Source organism: Bacillus rossius, chromosome 16 (genome assembly GCF_032445375.1).
Source record: "Bacillus rossius redtenbacheri isolate Brsri chromosome 16, Brsri_v3, whole genome shotgun sequence".
Taxonomy (NCBI): Eukaryota; Metazoa; Arthropoda; class Insecta; order Phasmatodea; family Bacillidae; genus Bacillus; species Bacillus rossius.
Genome location: NC_086343.1, coordinates 15,799,824 through 15,812,487, shown reverse-complemented (window position 1 = coordinate 15,812,487; position 12,664 = coordinate 15,799,824). Strand labels below are relative to the sequence as shown.

At 39.5% G+C, this 12,664-nt stretch overlaps 1 protein-coding gene across 4 annotated transcripts in view; it reads left to right on the top strand.

Moving 5' to 3' along the window:
* Positions 1 to 12,664, top strand: part of LOC134539866 (protein grainyhead) — a 272,758-nt gene that overhangs the window by 210,458 nt on the left and 49,636 nt on the right. For all 4 annotated transcript variants that reach the window (XM_063382210.1, XM_063382208.1, XM_063382207.1 and 1 more), the window contains exon 7: positions 8,035 to 8,129. In XM_063382210.1, coding sequence (XP_063238280.1) covers positions 8,035 to 8,129 — 95 coding nt within the window. The remainder of the gene's footprint in view (positions 1 to 8,034; positions 8,130 to 12,664) is intronic.

Genomic DNA, 12,664 nt, shown 5'->3' with positions numbered 1-12,664 from the left:
TTTCTAGCTGTCGGCGTTGTAGTCAATTTGGCATTCGGCGTTATGGTTTTCGGCGTTATTGTACGTTCGGCGTTGTGGAGCGTCCCCGTGACGTGCGAGCCGCGTCTCGGGGCTTATCTCGCGACCAGAGTTTCGCGGGAAATGAAAATAACGGTCGACGGCTGCTCAGGCCACGGGCCGTGATGGTGTGTGGCTGTGCAATTTCTCCCGCTGATTGTGTGTGTGCCGCCTGCGATAGTGCGAAGAGAAACTGTCAAGTTATAAATTTTTACAAATTCGATATTGCTCGTGCCAACTTTATGGCCCGGACCAGAGAAGCAACGGGGACTTCGTCGAACAGAGTAACAGTTTCGAAAATTCACGAAGCTGTTAACAAAATATATATATATACGGGCTGTTACGTCGCCGAGCGTGGTTGAAATTGCGGCGCAAATGTTGGAGCTTTACACGAGTAAAACCTTTAGTGTGGACCTGCTGGCAGTAACTTTACCATTAGACTGGAGACACGTTTTCATGGCAAGTGACTACGACTTTAGCATGCTTTAAAAAAAAAACTGGTTAGCTCACCGAAAAGTTATATGAGAGGATATATTTTTTTTTTTGTTTTGATTAAGTTGGGTACCCACATCGGCGAAACTTCTGAATAACAAAAATTGTTTGGTAGGGAACTTTTGTGGAACTTTAAAAAAAAAAATCTTAGAAACCATCCTTTTTATGTACTTATTATACCTATTTTTTGTTGAAAGATTAAATTGTGAAAGTCATGATCTTTTTTAATTAATATGTATCTAATAATTTTTAAGGTGTTAGTATAGAGCTGCACGTCTTTTTTTGAAGTGTAAAAGTAAATATTGTAATATTTATCATACTTTTATTTTGTTATATTTTAATTGTAGGCTTTTATTTAATTTTGTCAAAGGGTCCCTATTATTATTATTATTATTATTATTATTATTTTAATAGCAAAAAGTATATGGTATTTGGTAACAGCATTTTTCACGTAGTAATCGATGTAATTTGGTTCCGAGTCAATAAATCTGTACAGTTTTCAACTGAAGTCAGTGAATTTTATTGATTTATTAATGTTCAACCCGTTCAGTCGTTTCTAGGCAGTTCTTCTGTTTTGGCATTTACAAAGTTTACATTCATCTAAGACCATCGCACAGGATAGTCGTGAATGTTTCGGTTGTGTTTCGTGATCACTAGTCGCTCTAGTTTTGCGACCCCCGCCGGAGAACCACGAAGTTATGCTCGCCTGCGGGCCAACATGACATTTGCCAAGAGCGCCGGTTATTGAAAGGCGGGAGGATTTGAAATACGATAAACACAGAAGGACAAAAAAAATATATATTTTTTTTTTAACGTACGGTAATGATACGATTTAAAAATAAAAAATACATGTCAAGGGGAAATGTTAGTTTATGCTAACCACCGCAGTGTGCTTAAAAAAATATTAGGCCTTAAACCAAATACTTTAGAAATAGATGTAAAACTCGCTTAGCAGTATAAATTATAGTATAACTCATGTTTTATTACGGTGATAATAAAAAAAGTATAAAACAGCAACGATTTATGAAATTTAAATAAGAAAAAATACAAACAGCTTATGCCAGTACTTATTTAGTTGAAAAATGTGCTGTTTTAAAAATGATAATAAACAAGCTTGAATTTTTAAAATTTTATGATGTTTGGGGGAACTGGAAAAAGAAGGGGCCGGCTAAAGATTATCTGCCCAGAGCGCTAGCTGCCTGGAATCTGAGCCTGAATACTGGTTTGACAAGTAGGTGGAAGCCACAAAAATCCGCGATGTGTTTTTGGAGAAAGAGAGAGGTTGGAATGCACTTGAACTGTGTTCTCGTTGGACCGTTAGTAGGAGGCATGAATTTTATTCGCGAAATCATTTTGCGAGATGAGTGTCGAAGCACTGTAGCATCCGCTGTGCTTCGTGATTGGTTGAGTTTTCAGGCACACGCGAATGTCCGGTGCGCCAATCACGGGAAACGCTGTCCTGGGTAGCTTGGCCAATGAATGGCAATGGCTTCACTTTTCACGAATAAATCTGAACGCCTATTAGACTGCAACAAGGTATACCCGCAACCTGTGGTTTCTTCCTTGTGATTGGTGGCCGTCTGAGAGAGAAGTCGTTGTCTTGTTTGACCGAGCCACTCAGGACGCGTTTGCTTCCCCACTGAATCACTGTGATTGGTGTTGCGACAATCGACATGCGCCTGAAAGAAACTCACCCAGTCACGAAACACAGACAATGCTACAGTGTTTGAACTTTTAACTAATCTCGGAATTTTTTCGCGAAATGTGCATGGCCCTACGAATAAGAAGGGGCCGGAAAAATTCGCGGGTTCAATGACCTCGAGGATGAACTCCACAGTTCTACGTACACTCGGTCAAATGCCACCCACTCATTGGCTGCTGTCTTGTGAGACGTTCCAGCAGCCTGTGATTCGATAAAGCTTTGGTTAGGTGTTTCTCATTGGCCCAGAGTCACCCAGGTTAGTTGTGAACCAATAGCAGAGGCAGCACTGAGGTATAACGATTTGTATTTTAGGCTATCGCGAAATGAATTCGCGAATTTTTCCGGTCTCTACGAATAAGCCTTTATAGCAGTCTAGTGAGTTTGCGAGCCCTGCTGCGGCAGCCCTCCAAGTTACCGTCCAGCCAGGGGTTCCAGTTTTCACGCGCACCGGACCGTACGCCGCTGACACTGACACGTTCTCCCTCCGAGTGACGTGTCTTGGAAAGGTCGCGAAGTGGACGTCGTCGACGGATTTCAATTTTTAAAAGCTCGTCTCTGACGGCGGCAAACAGGAACGCGTGTCGTGAGAGCGATAATTACAACTTACCATTCCCCCCCCCCCCCCCCCCCCCACGGTTCCTTCTCCTTCTCCCCCCCATTCTTCAACCAAAAAACGCAAGCCCGTTTGCTCGCTACCGCCCGCCGCCATGACACAGACGTTAAAAAGCGCGCGCGTGCTTGCCTGCACGTGACCTGCGTGTGCAGTTGGCAAGACTGATTCACGTTGCGCTCGAGCCTGGGTTTTCAGGGTGTTTGTCTTCCTGCCGCCTTAAATTCGTCGGCGTGAAGGATAACAATGTATCTTGAGTGTATGTTGACGTTCATGAACCATTAATAGAGACCGGAGGAATTCGTCACTTTTTCGTGACGGGCTAGAATTCAAACTATTTTACTCTGTGCTGTTTTGTGCTATTTGTTATCAGTAGAGACCTGCAAAATTCGCGGATTCATTCGGTGATAGGCTAGAATTCAAACACATATACCTCTTAGATAATTTTGCTATTGGCTTACTGTTCATCTGGACGAATCTCAACCAGTTATAAACCCTCAACCAAAGAAGGATCGAATTACAGAAAAACCAGTTGAGACGACTTACAAGTCGGCAGCCAATAAACTTGCGTTATTTGCCCGAGTGTACACCGCGAATTTTGCAGGTCTCTGTATGGGAAGGACTCTGAGCCAGTGAGAGACCCTCAACAACGGAAGTATCAAATCAGAGACTACGAAGTTGTGACATCTCATAAGACTGCAGCCTTTGAACATATGACATTGCTCCGAGTATGCAGAGAAGTTTTGTGCATATCCTAAAATTAAATGAAAACGCGGATTCTTCCGGTATCTCGCCATTAATTGCAGTCGTATAATCACTTGTAATTTAAGAACGGAACTAATTCGTACCGCTAATTTTTAAGAACTCAATCCTGATCTATGGACGTGTTGCCGAGTACTGCCGCTACACACAAACAAAGAGTTTTGTTTGTGTACATTTGCATCTTATGAAACCAATTAATGTCTAGTAGGCCTACCTAATGTTTTGAAATTGAAACAGCAAACTAGTTTGTTTGTTTTTTAACCAGGGTAGTTCTTATCAGTAAAATTTTTAAAGTCAAGCATGTGCAGCTACATTTATTCGTCTCAAAAAACTTGTGAATGTAGGTACAAGTCAGGTGAAATGTTCCTTTCAAGCGAAGTCGAGGCGAACATGTCTTGCAGATCCCTGTTTTATCGAGTTTATCGATTGTTCGGTTTTATATCAGTCTTTCCAAAGTATGTCTATCTGTTTTTATGCCGAATATTCAATTACATGTATATTATCCGTCATGACAACCGAATAAGAATAAATGGGAAAAATTAACTGCTTGCTAATTTCCTGTAAACTATATTCAGATCCATTCGAGGCAAATATGTTTTACACCCCCGTTTGTAATGCAAGTATTCTAACTGTATGCATGTTAATGTTTTGTAATTTTAGTTGAAAACATATTTAATTTATATTTTACTTGAATTTTAGTTGATATGACAAAAAATGATCATGTTCGTTCACGAACGGTTCTTAACAGTTGCAAAATTTAATTTTTCAAATAGTCCACAGCTTTGATGTGTTGTTCATCACTAGAGACATGCAAATTTCGCGTTATTTTCTGGCATCAGGCTAGACTCCAAGTTCCTGTACATCAGGACTATTTCGCTTGTTGATTAGCTGCTGGATCATTGCACCGTCTGTGACTTGTCGCACATGACTGAGTCACTAGCACCTTTCAAGTTTGTTATTGGATACTGATATTTCAAGGCGTGAATTATTACTAGAGACCGGAAAACAATCGTGATTTAAATCCTATAGGATAGACTCCATAATCCTCTATGCACTCCTCTAGCAAATTAGACCTGCTCATTGGCTACTTACTCGTGATACCTGTTTGCTGGAATGCTTGAGATTCGATTTTTATTTTGTTGAAAGTTTTTCAGTGGCCCAGAGTTCTTCAGATAAACTGTGACCCAATCACTGAAGTGTATTTGGATTCTACCCTATTGTTAAATTAATTTGGAGGTGATCGAAAGTGTATAACAGTTTGCAGTCTTATTTGTAGCAAAATACTAACACGAAACTTAAAAGTTCCAATTACATCAGCCATACGCTTTCGACAAGCGTGCCTCAGAATGAAAATTGTTGCTCTAGCTGTATTAGCATATTAGGTCTCAGTACTTCATTGTTATTCTCGCCATTTCTGTAAATTTACATGCAATACATGCAAGGTAGGCCTATATAATGCCTGCTACCGTGTAAAACATCTGCGCATCTGCTTTGTGACGCAGTGATGCTTTCTCGACAACCTAATTGGACTGAAGCCAAGGCTTGACATGCATGCTACACCCGCATGCTTCTTCGAAACAACGAAAATTTCTGTGTTTTACGTAATTATTGTAAAACTTGCTTGGAGCTGTTTTTAGTGGAGTAGCGATTAAAGATAATTGACTGGAGGAAAAAAATTTAAAAAACAAGCCGCAGCAAGTTTAATTTTCACATCAGTAATCTGACTTGTGTTTTAATTTTAACTTCTGTCAAACGTTTATGTGATAAACATTAGGTTTATATTGCATTAAATTTTTTATTGTTTTGGACTGCGAGATTTTAAATCAATGATTTAATGTTACCTCGTTTTCTTTTTTGCAAGCGCACCAAGGAATGTACCGGTAAGTTTATAACGTCATGTCGTTTAATACTTAACGTTTTGAATGTGCGTGTCGTTGTGATTAAAAAAATAATAATAAGAGTTGCAGTTTTATCTTGCTGTTTTGCCATGAAGTGTTTTTGTTGACCATGTGTGTTACTTATATGTAGCTTTCGTGCCTGTGGCTATAAAGAAATAAAGATAAATCCTTTGCACGCACATTTTGCTCAATCTGATAGCCAGGTTAACTAGTGGTTTAGATGCTTTATATCCCATTGTGTGAAGAGATCGCATCTTTTCAATAAAATTAACCTTGGTTTTTTTATTATTCGCCTATGTCTTTTTTTCGTTGCGCAAAGTTTTTTTTTGTCAATTCTGCCCGGAAAATATTTATGACATACTCTTTTGTAGATGTAAGATTTCGTTTACAGTTATGTTATTAGTTTTTTTCTTTTTTTATATTGTGATATCAGACCTGGAGCAAAGGGAAGATTTGAGTTTTATTACTCAATTAACAATTGGTTCGGACTTATGGTTTAAGTCCGACCAATAATATTCTTCAAATAACACCAATTTTAATTACCTGCTATTTACAGTCAGGGTTTAAGTAGTCAAAAATTTCCCAAACTTTCTTAACTCTTTGTGTGTTACTCTTATTTGATACAAATCGCGCATTGAATGGTTTTCTGGCTATTTTTTTTTCGAGAATATAACAATAATTTATGATTTTTAAATTCGTATGCATTTTGGGTTGTGTTATTGTGGCGGACGAAATAATAGCCATACACTATTTTAACATTAACCATTTCCTTTTTTGGAAGAAAAAAAACTAATTACATCACTCTAGAGTGGTGGTACTGAAGTTAGTAACTGCTATCTTGTAAAACTGCTGCAGGAATGTTACGTTGTCATTTCTCTGGTGATAGTTTTTTTATTCGTGCAGTCAATGATTGTGAAAAAGCCTTTCCGTTATCTTCTGATTTACAGATCACTGCGTCGAACAGTTACTACCTATACCTATAATCTGTTTCACTCTTAGATTGCAGTACAGATTTATTGACGAACACTGTTGCCAGATTGATACAACCCGAGTTGTTAAAATTAAAAGTCTTATTTTGTATACCATCGTTTACCATAATATTTTTATAATCATACTATTTTTGAATTTTGAAGACCATAAAATAGTGTCCACTGACAGTTTTATTACAGTAACAAGTCATTCTGACATTAAAAAAAAAATAATTAAATGCTAAACACCAATTATTATTTCACAAAATAAACTATTTTCAACATTTTGTCAGTCACTATTAATAAAAAGACATTCCATTAAAGTATGTGCAATGCTGAAAAGAGTCAAGTTTCTTAAAATTAAAATACCTATATAAAAAATGGTGAACAAAAATGGTTGAAACCAAGATGGCGTATTACAACTAAATCTCCTAAGAAATTATATATATATATATATATATATATATATATATATATATAATTGGATGACGCCCTTCATGAAATAAACCAGGAAATTTTACCTTACACAGTACAATTTTTCCGATACATTAAATAAACTAATTCTCATTATATTACAAAGTTTTGTCTGTAAATTTTGCTCTCTATGGCGTGCACACGGCAACAGAGCACAACGAAACAAGGACAGCGCTAATGGCGGAGATCACGCATTGGAAAGAGAAAGTAAATGCCTAGGGCCATGCATATTTCGTGAAAAGATTCCGAGATTAGTTTTATAAGTTAAAAACACCGTAGTATCGTCTGTTTTTTTTTTTTGTGATTGGGTGAGTTTCTTTCAGGCGCATGTCTATTGTTACAACACCAATCCGCAGTAATTCAGTGCGGAAGCAAACGCGTCCTTGAGTGGCTCGGTCAAAAAAGGCAACGACTTCTCTCGCATACAGCCCGCCAATCACAAGGAAGAAACCTCTGGTGCGGGTATACCTTGTTGCAGTCTAATAGTCGTTCAGATTTATTCGCGAAAAATGCCTGCCCCTATAAATGCCCATTAAAATGCACGCTGCGATCTAAGGTTGAGCTGCGGTATAGACAGAGGTGCCCCCCCCCCCCCCAAACACTATGACTCACCCCCCCCCTAACCTAATGATGCGCCCCCCCTCCCTCGAAATTTTTTATGCCATTTTCTCGATGATTTACTCAATTATTTTATAATATTATACTTTTTTAGTATTATATTTTATCACATTTTGCATTAATTTAAACTGATTTTCTAATAATAATTTTGGTCATATCAGGTAATATTTCCATCCTGAACCGACAGATAACTGCATTTGTTGAGGAAAGTGCGGGGTTGCCAATTTGATTTACAAGATCCCTTTCAATTATCAAAGCACCAGAAACGTATTTTTCACATTATAAGCTATAATTATGTAAATAATATATACATTTTTCTCGTCTTTTAACCACCCTCCCCCCCTGAAATTTTAATGACGCAGTCTGCGTCGTTACCCCCCCCCCCCCTCCCTCCTTGTGGGCACCCTTGGTATAGCAGCCTCTCGTGAACAACCCCGCTCGTTCTGTTCGCAGACACGAAGAACAGCGTGGGTCTGGCGGGCTGCATCGAGGAGGTTGCGCACAACGCCATCGCCGTCTACTGGAACCCCATGGAAAGCTCTGCCAAGGTAAGAACATGGGGAAGCCTGCCATTCGAGAAGCCTGAGATGTAGCTACATCAAGTTCTGTCCCTGCCCGAACACGCCCGAATATTCACCTTCGGCCAACCTCGGGGATTTGTTTTTATTTTTGCGCAGGAAAAATGAATTCAGATATTAAAATTGGTCGGTTAGGTTAGCTACATTAAAACACTATGGACGGTTAGTTAGGTTAGTATAGCTACATTAAAATAAACATATAAATATATATATATAAATGAACCCGAGGTTTGCCGAAAGTGAATATTCGGGCGTGTTCGGGCAGGGACAGAACCTGATGTACATCTTAGGCTTCCCCTGCCATTCACAAAGATCTTTCGGCACGCCCGAATTACGGTTTGCCCCGAACGGTTCCGAAGTTTACCTTAAGTTCGCCTATCGCTCGTGCAACTTCGGTAACACCTGTTAAAGTATTACGTGTATATTATGGCATACGTGGGTGTATAGATTTTTTTAAATTGTCGAAAAACCATTTTTCTGTACGTGTAAATAAATGTTATAACCTTTAAATAAGCGTTCCCAATAACAGACATTTTTCTACTCTAGAACATTTAACGAAAAATTGGACAATTCAAGTGACAAAATTCATGTAAAGATAATTTCACGACTTATTAGCGGTTTTTTTTAATTGGAAATATATTCTCTTCAAAAACAATGATTCATTAGAGACGGGTATACTTGCAATATTACTATCCAGGTGAATTTGAGAAGAAATCTGCCATGGCCTTTGTTAAAGAATTATCCCAGCATTTCTGGAAACTAGGGGAAACCGAGATCAGGGTGGCAGTACTGAGTGCGAAATACGAATCAAATGTTATATTATGTCGCGAAATATCAATTTACTATGTTGTTTTTATTCAAACTTGCTAGTCAAAACGCTATTAAGTTTTTTAACTTACAAAATATAGTGTCCAGCGTTAATGTTGAATTAAAAAATATCAATTTTTCTGAACATCTATCCTCTTCCCCCATGATTCGCAATGCGTTGCGTGTTACGTTGTGAACGCGCGCGCGCGCGCGTGTGTGTGTGTGTGTGTGTGTTGCTGAGTTATATCAGCGTCGGGACAGTCCGCAATTATTATCCTTTTCCTTCCTTCATCTTCCTTCATTCTTCCTTTTCTCTTCTGACTCTTCAATTCCTCGTCTGCGTCTCATGCTTTTGGGTTCACACACAACGGGTTTCTAATTTGCTCCGCTGTCTTTTTTTTACACTTTTTTTTCCTCGCGAAGGTGGGTTTGTTATTTTTGTTCCCGCAGCTGCGGTGGTGTGTATGAGTTAATTACATCCCCTTGTTACCTTGTGAACAATTCATCCGACTTTGTATTCAATTTGTGCCTTGTTAGAAATGCGCAATTAATTTCCAGTGTCGTAATATCAGTTTAGTCAAGTTCACGTTGCATCGCTGTAACCACGTAACTGATTCGAACGTTGTGACTTATTATCTTTATTTAATCAGTAGTTGCGTTGTTATTTTTTAATCATTCTTTTTTAATAATTTAATTTATTTCGGTCATCCTTGGATACACAGTATCCTAACAGAATATTAAAAAAAATTCTGAAGTTACCCTACCAATTCTTTATTACTTCAGTTAACTTTTGTGTTTAGGTTAATGGTGGTGGCTAACAAGCTAAACTATCCTTGCCTTACCTCTAGCAATAGAACTTAGGTACCCAGGCCCGTAGTCAGGAGCTAAAATACTGAATGAATTACCATACAATAGCTGATTATGTATTTGTTTAAATAGGTCTATGATTTTTAAAGTTTCTGCAAAAGTATTACGTTTTAAATTAATAAATACAAACGTCAAAACTGGAACTCTACAATAAACGGAGTGTGAGAATAGGTATGTCATTCTATAACCCTCCCCCTCCCCAAATAAAAATAATAATATCCTCTCTACGGCACTGACGTGAATTATAGCCATACGAACCCTGCGACTCTTGGTCTGAAGGTAATGGTTTAGCAGCCTAGAGCACCGAAGATGCCCTAGATCATAGATGACAAAACGTTACTCGTTCAGAAGGCTAGATGTCATTTCTGAAACCAACTGGAGGTCCAGATAAGTATGAATCATTATTACATTTCTACAATAATATTTTTTTTGTCCTAAACCTGTGCTCTTTATGATTATCAATAAAATATGAAAACAGAAAAACAGAAAAACCCAACGGTGTACCTAAACTATTATGAACAACACAACAACGACACCACATACGAACACATTCAAACTTAAATTGTCAGACAGCACCAGAATTCCGTGGAAGCAATTTAGTCATGAAAGCACAGACCAACACAGTGTACAAACAACGACATAGCTGATTTAGGCTTAGTCCCTGTGGGTTTATGTTTCATTTTTTATTTCTTAACTTGCGTTCTTGAAAATTGTTTTTCCATGACAAACAATGCAAAACTGGAATGGCGTATGCCCAATAAATTGTGTTAAATCTAAAAATTTCCTATTGCATGGATCATTCGAAGAACGTAAGAACGGTCAAGACCACGCACGGTTTCGAGAAACTTTAGGCGGGCAGGATCCGTCAGTTGGTCGGCACTGTCCTCCTCCCCCCCCCCCCCCCCCCCTCCTCACTCCACCAAAACAATTCTTATTCCACGCCGAGAAGCTCGCATTTGCCGCTAGCACATTAAAGGCGAGCTTCACGTTCTGTTCTGGACGATCCTAACGTCTTTTCTCTCCGTCTCTCTCTCTCTCTCTCTCTCTCTCTCTCTCTCTCGGCCGGCGTGACCACGCCTCGTGAACCCGGTCGCGTGGATCTCGCGGACGCCCGCGGTCGCCCCGCGGGGCTCGCCGCCATCTTGTTGTCTAATAGGTAGCCATTACAGGCCTGCCAACCTGATTGCTGGGCTGACCAAACTCCCCCCCCCTCCCCTGAACAAGGAGGCGCAGACGGCGCGCGCTCCTCTATGGCCGCAGGAATCAATCATCGCGCTTCCGGGGCGGCGAGTCCGCGCAACAGCGGCGCTAGTAGCCGAGCCAGAGACCAGCGAGTATACGTGGAGGTATAAGTCTATGGAGTGGTTCCGAAGTTGAAGTTGTCTGGTTGGCAATTGAGCAGCGTAGCAAATCGCAATCTGTGTAAAGGATAATATTATGCTATAAATTCGTTAAATTTGTTGGAAATAACTCGCCAGGAAGAATCGTAAAAATGCCATCATGTTGATATTCGTAAACAAACATTAGGTGTTGCTTTTTACACAGTAAACAAAATTACTGTAGACTATTTTACAATCCTTTAGAAATAAGTTACCAATAAATATATTGTAATACTACAAGAAAGATATTACAACTTTGTACAGAAAATTGGCTACCTATACATAAATGACATACGTTTTTCGAGATGATGCTGAGTATTTCGTACGAAAATATGCTCTTATTTTTACTTTATATTGTTGTTTCTTTTAAGCATTATTTTTTTAAACCACGGAAAAAATAATCGAATATTCAATAACTTGAATTTATTTTATTTTATCATTCTTATTAATGTGCACGATAATTATTGGAAAGCTATTCAAGTAACGGTTTACAAATAACTTTAACTATTGTAGGTACTGAGACAACACAAAGCGTAAATGCCCGGGTAAGAATCCGAACCCAGTACAAATATCTGTAATTTTACATTAATTTTTCGTGTTTCAGTGTTTTTTTTTTTGTTCTTTAATTTTGATATTGCCCCCATCCGTCTCCTCAACACACAAAAAAAAAAAGACCGTGATTGATAAAATAATGTCTAATTCAAGAGACAAGTTACGTGACAAAGATCGTACATCGAGGGACAATCTCTAAGGCAAGCAGCGCAGACTGGACACCCCCCGGACACAAGTTTTAGTGCCCTTCTGGAACGGATATACTTCTTCCTCCTCCCTTCTCGCCACTTATTTACCCCCCCCCCCCCCCTACTTCCCTCCCCATCATCCTCGCCGGGCGACGTTTGATGGATTGACAGAGCACGCGCACCATTTCTCTTGCTGTCTCCACCAACTACCCCCCTCCCCACGCTTCTTGTGGAAACACTCGCCCACCGCGGCGCAAGTTTCACCAAACACACACACACACACACACACACACACATCACGAGAAGGGGGCGACCCCCCTCGAAGTTTCCCGCAGCACACACTAACAAGAAGAGGGAAGGAAGGGGGAATGTTAACGTGAAAAAAAAATTTTCCACGTCTTTTTAATTTTCTTCTCTTCTCTTTCTCTCTCTCTCTTCTCTCTCTCTCTCTCTCTCTCTCTCTCTCTCTCTCTCTCTCTCTCCCTAGCGTTCTCGCTTGCAGAGTCGGAGCGTCGCTAATACCTACTGGAAATTTATACCCGGTGATTTGTTTTCACGGGCCATCTTAGTAACCGGAAAAGAAAAAAAAAATATGTCTGGGGGAGAGTTGGGTGGATGTCGTGGCGGGAGGTGATAAAGGTAACCCGACTCCTGGGTGCTCAAACGACAACTACGGCTGGCTTCAGGCGTGTTTTAAAAAAGCTCCTCTTTT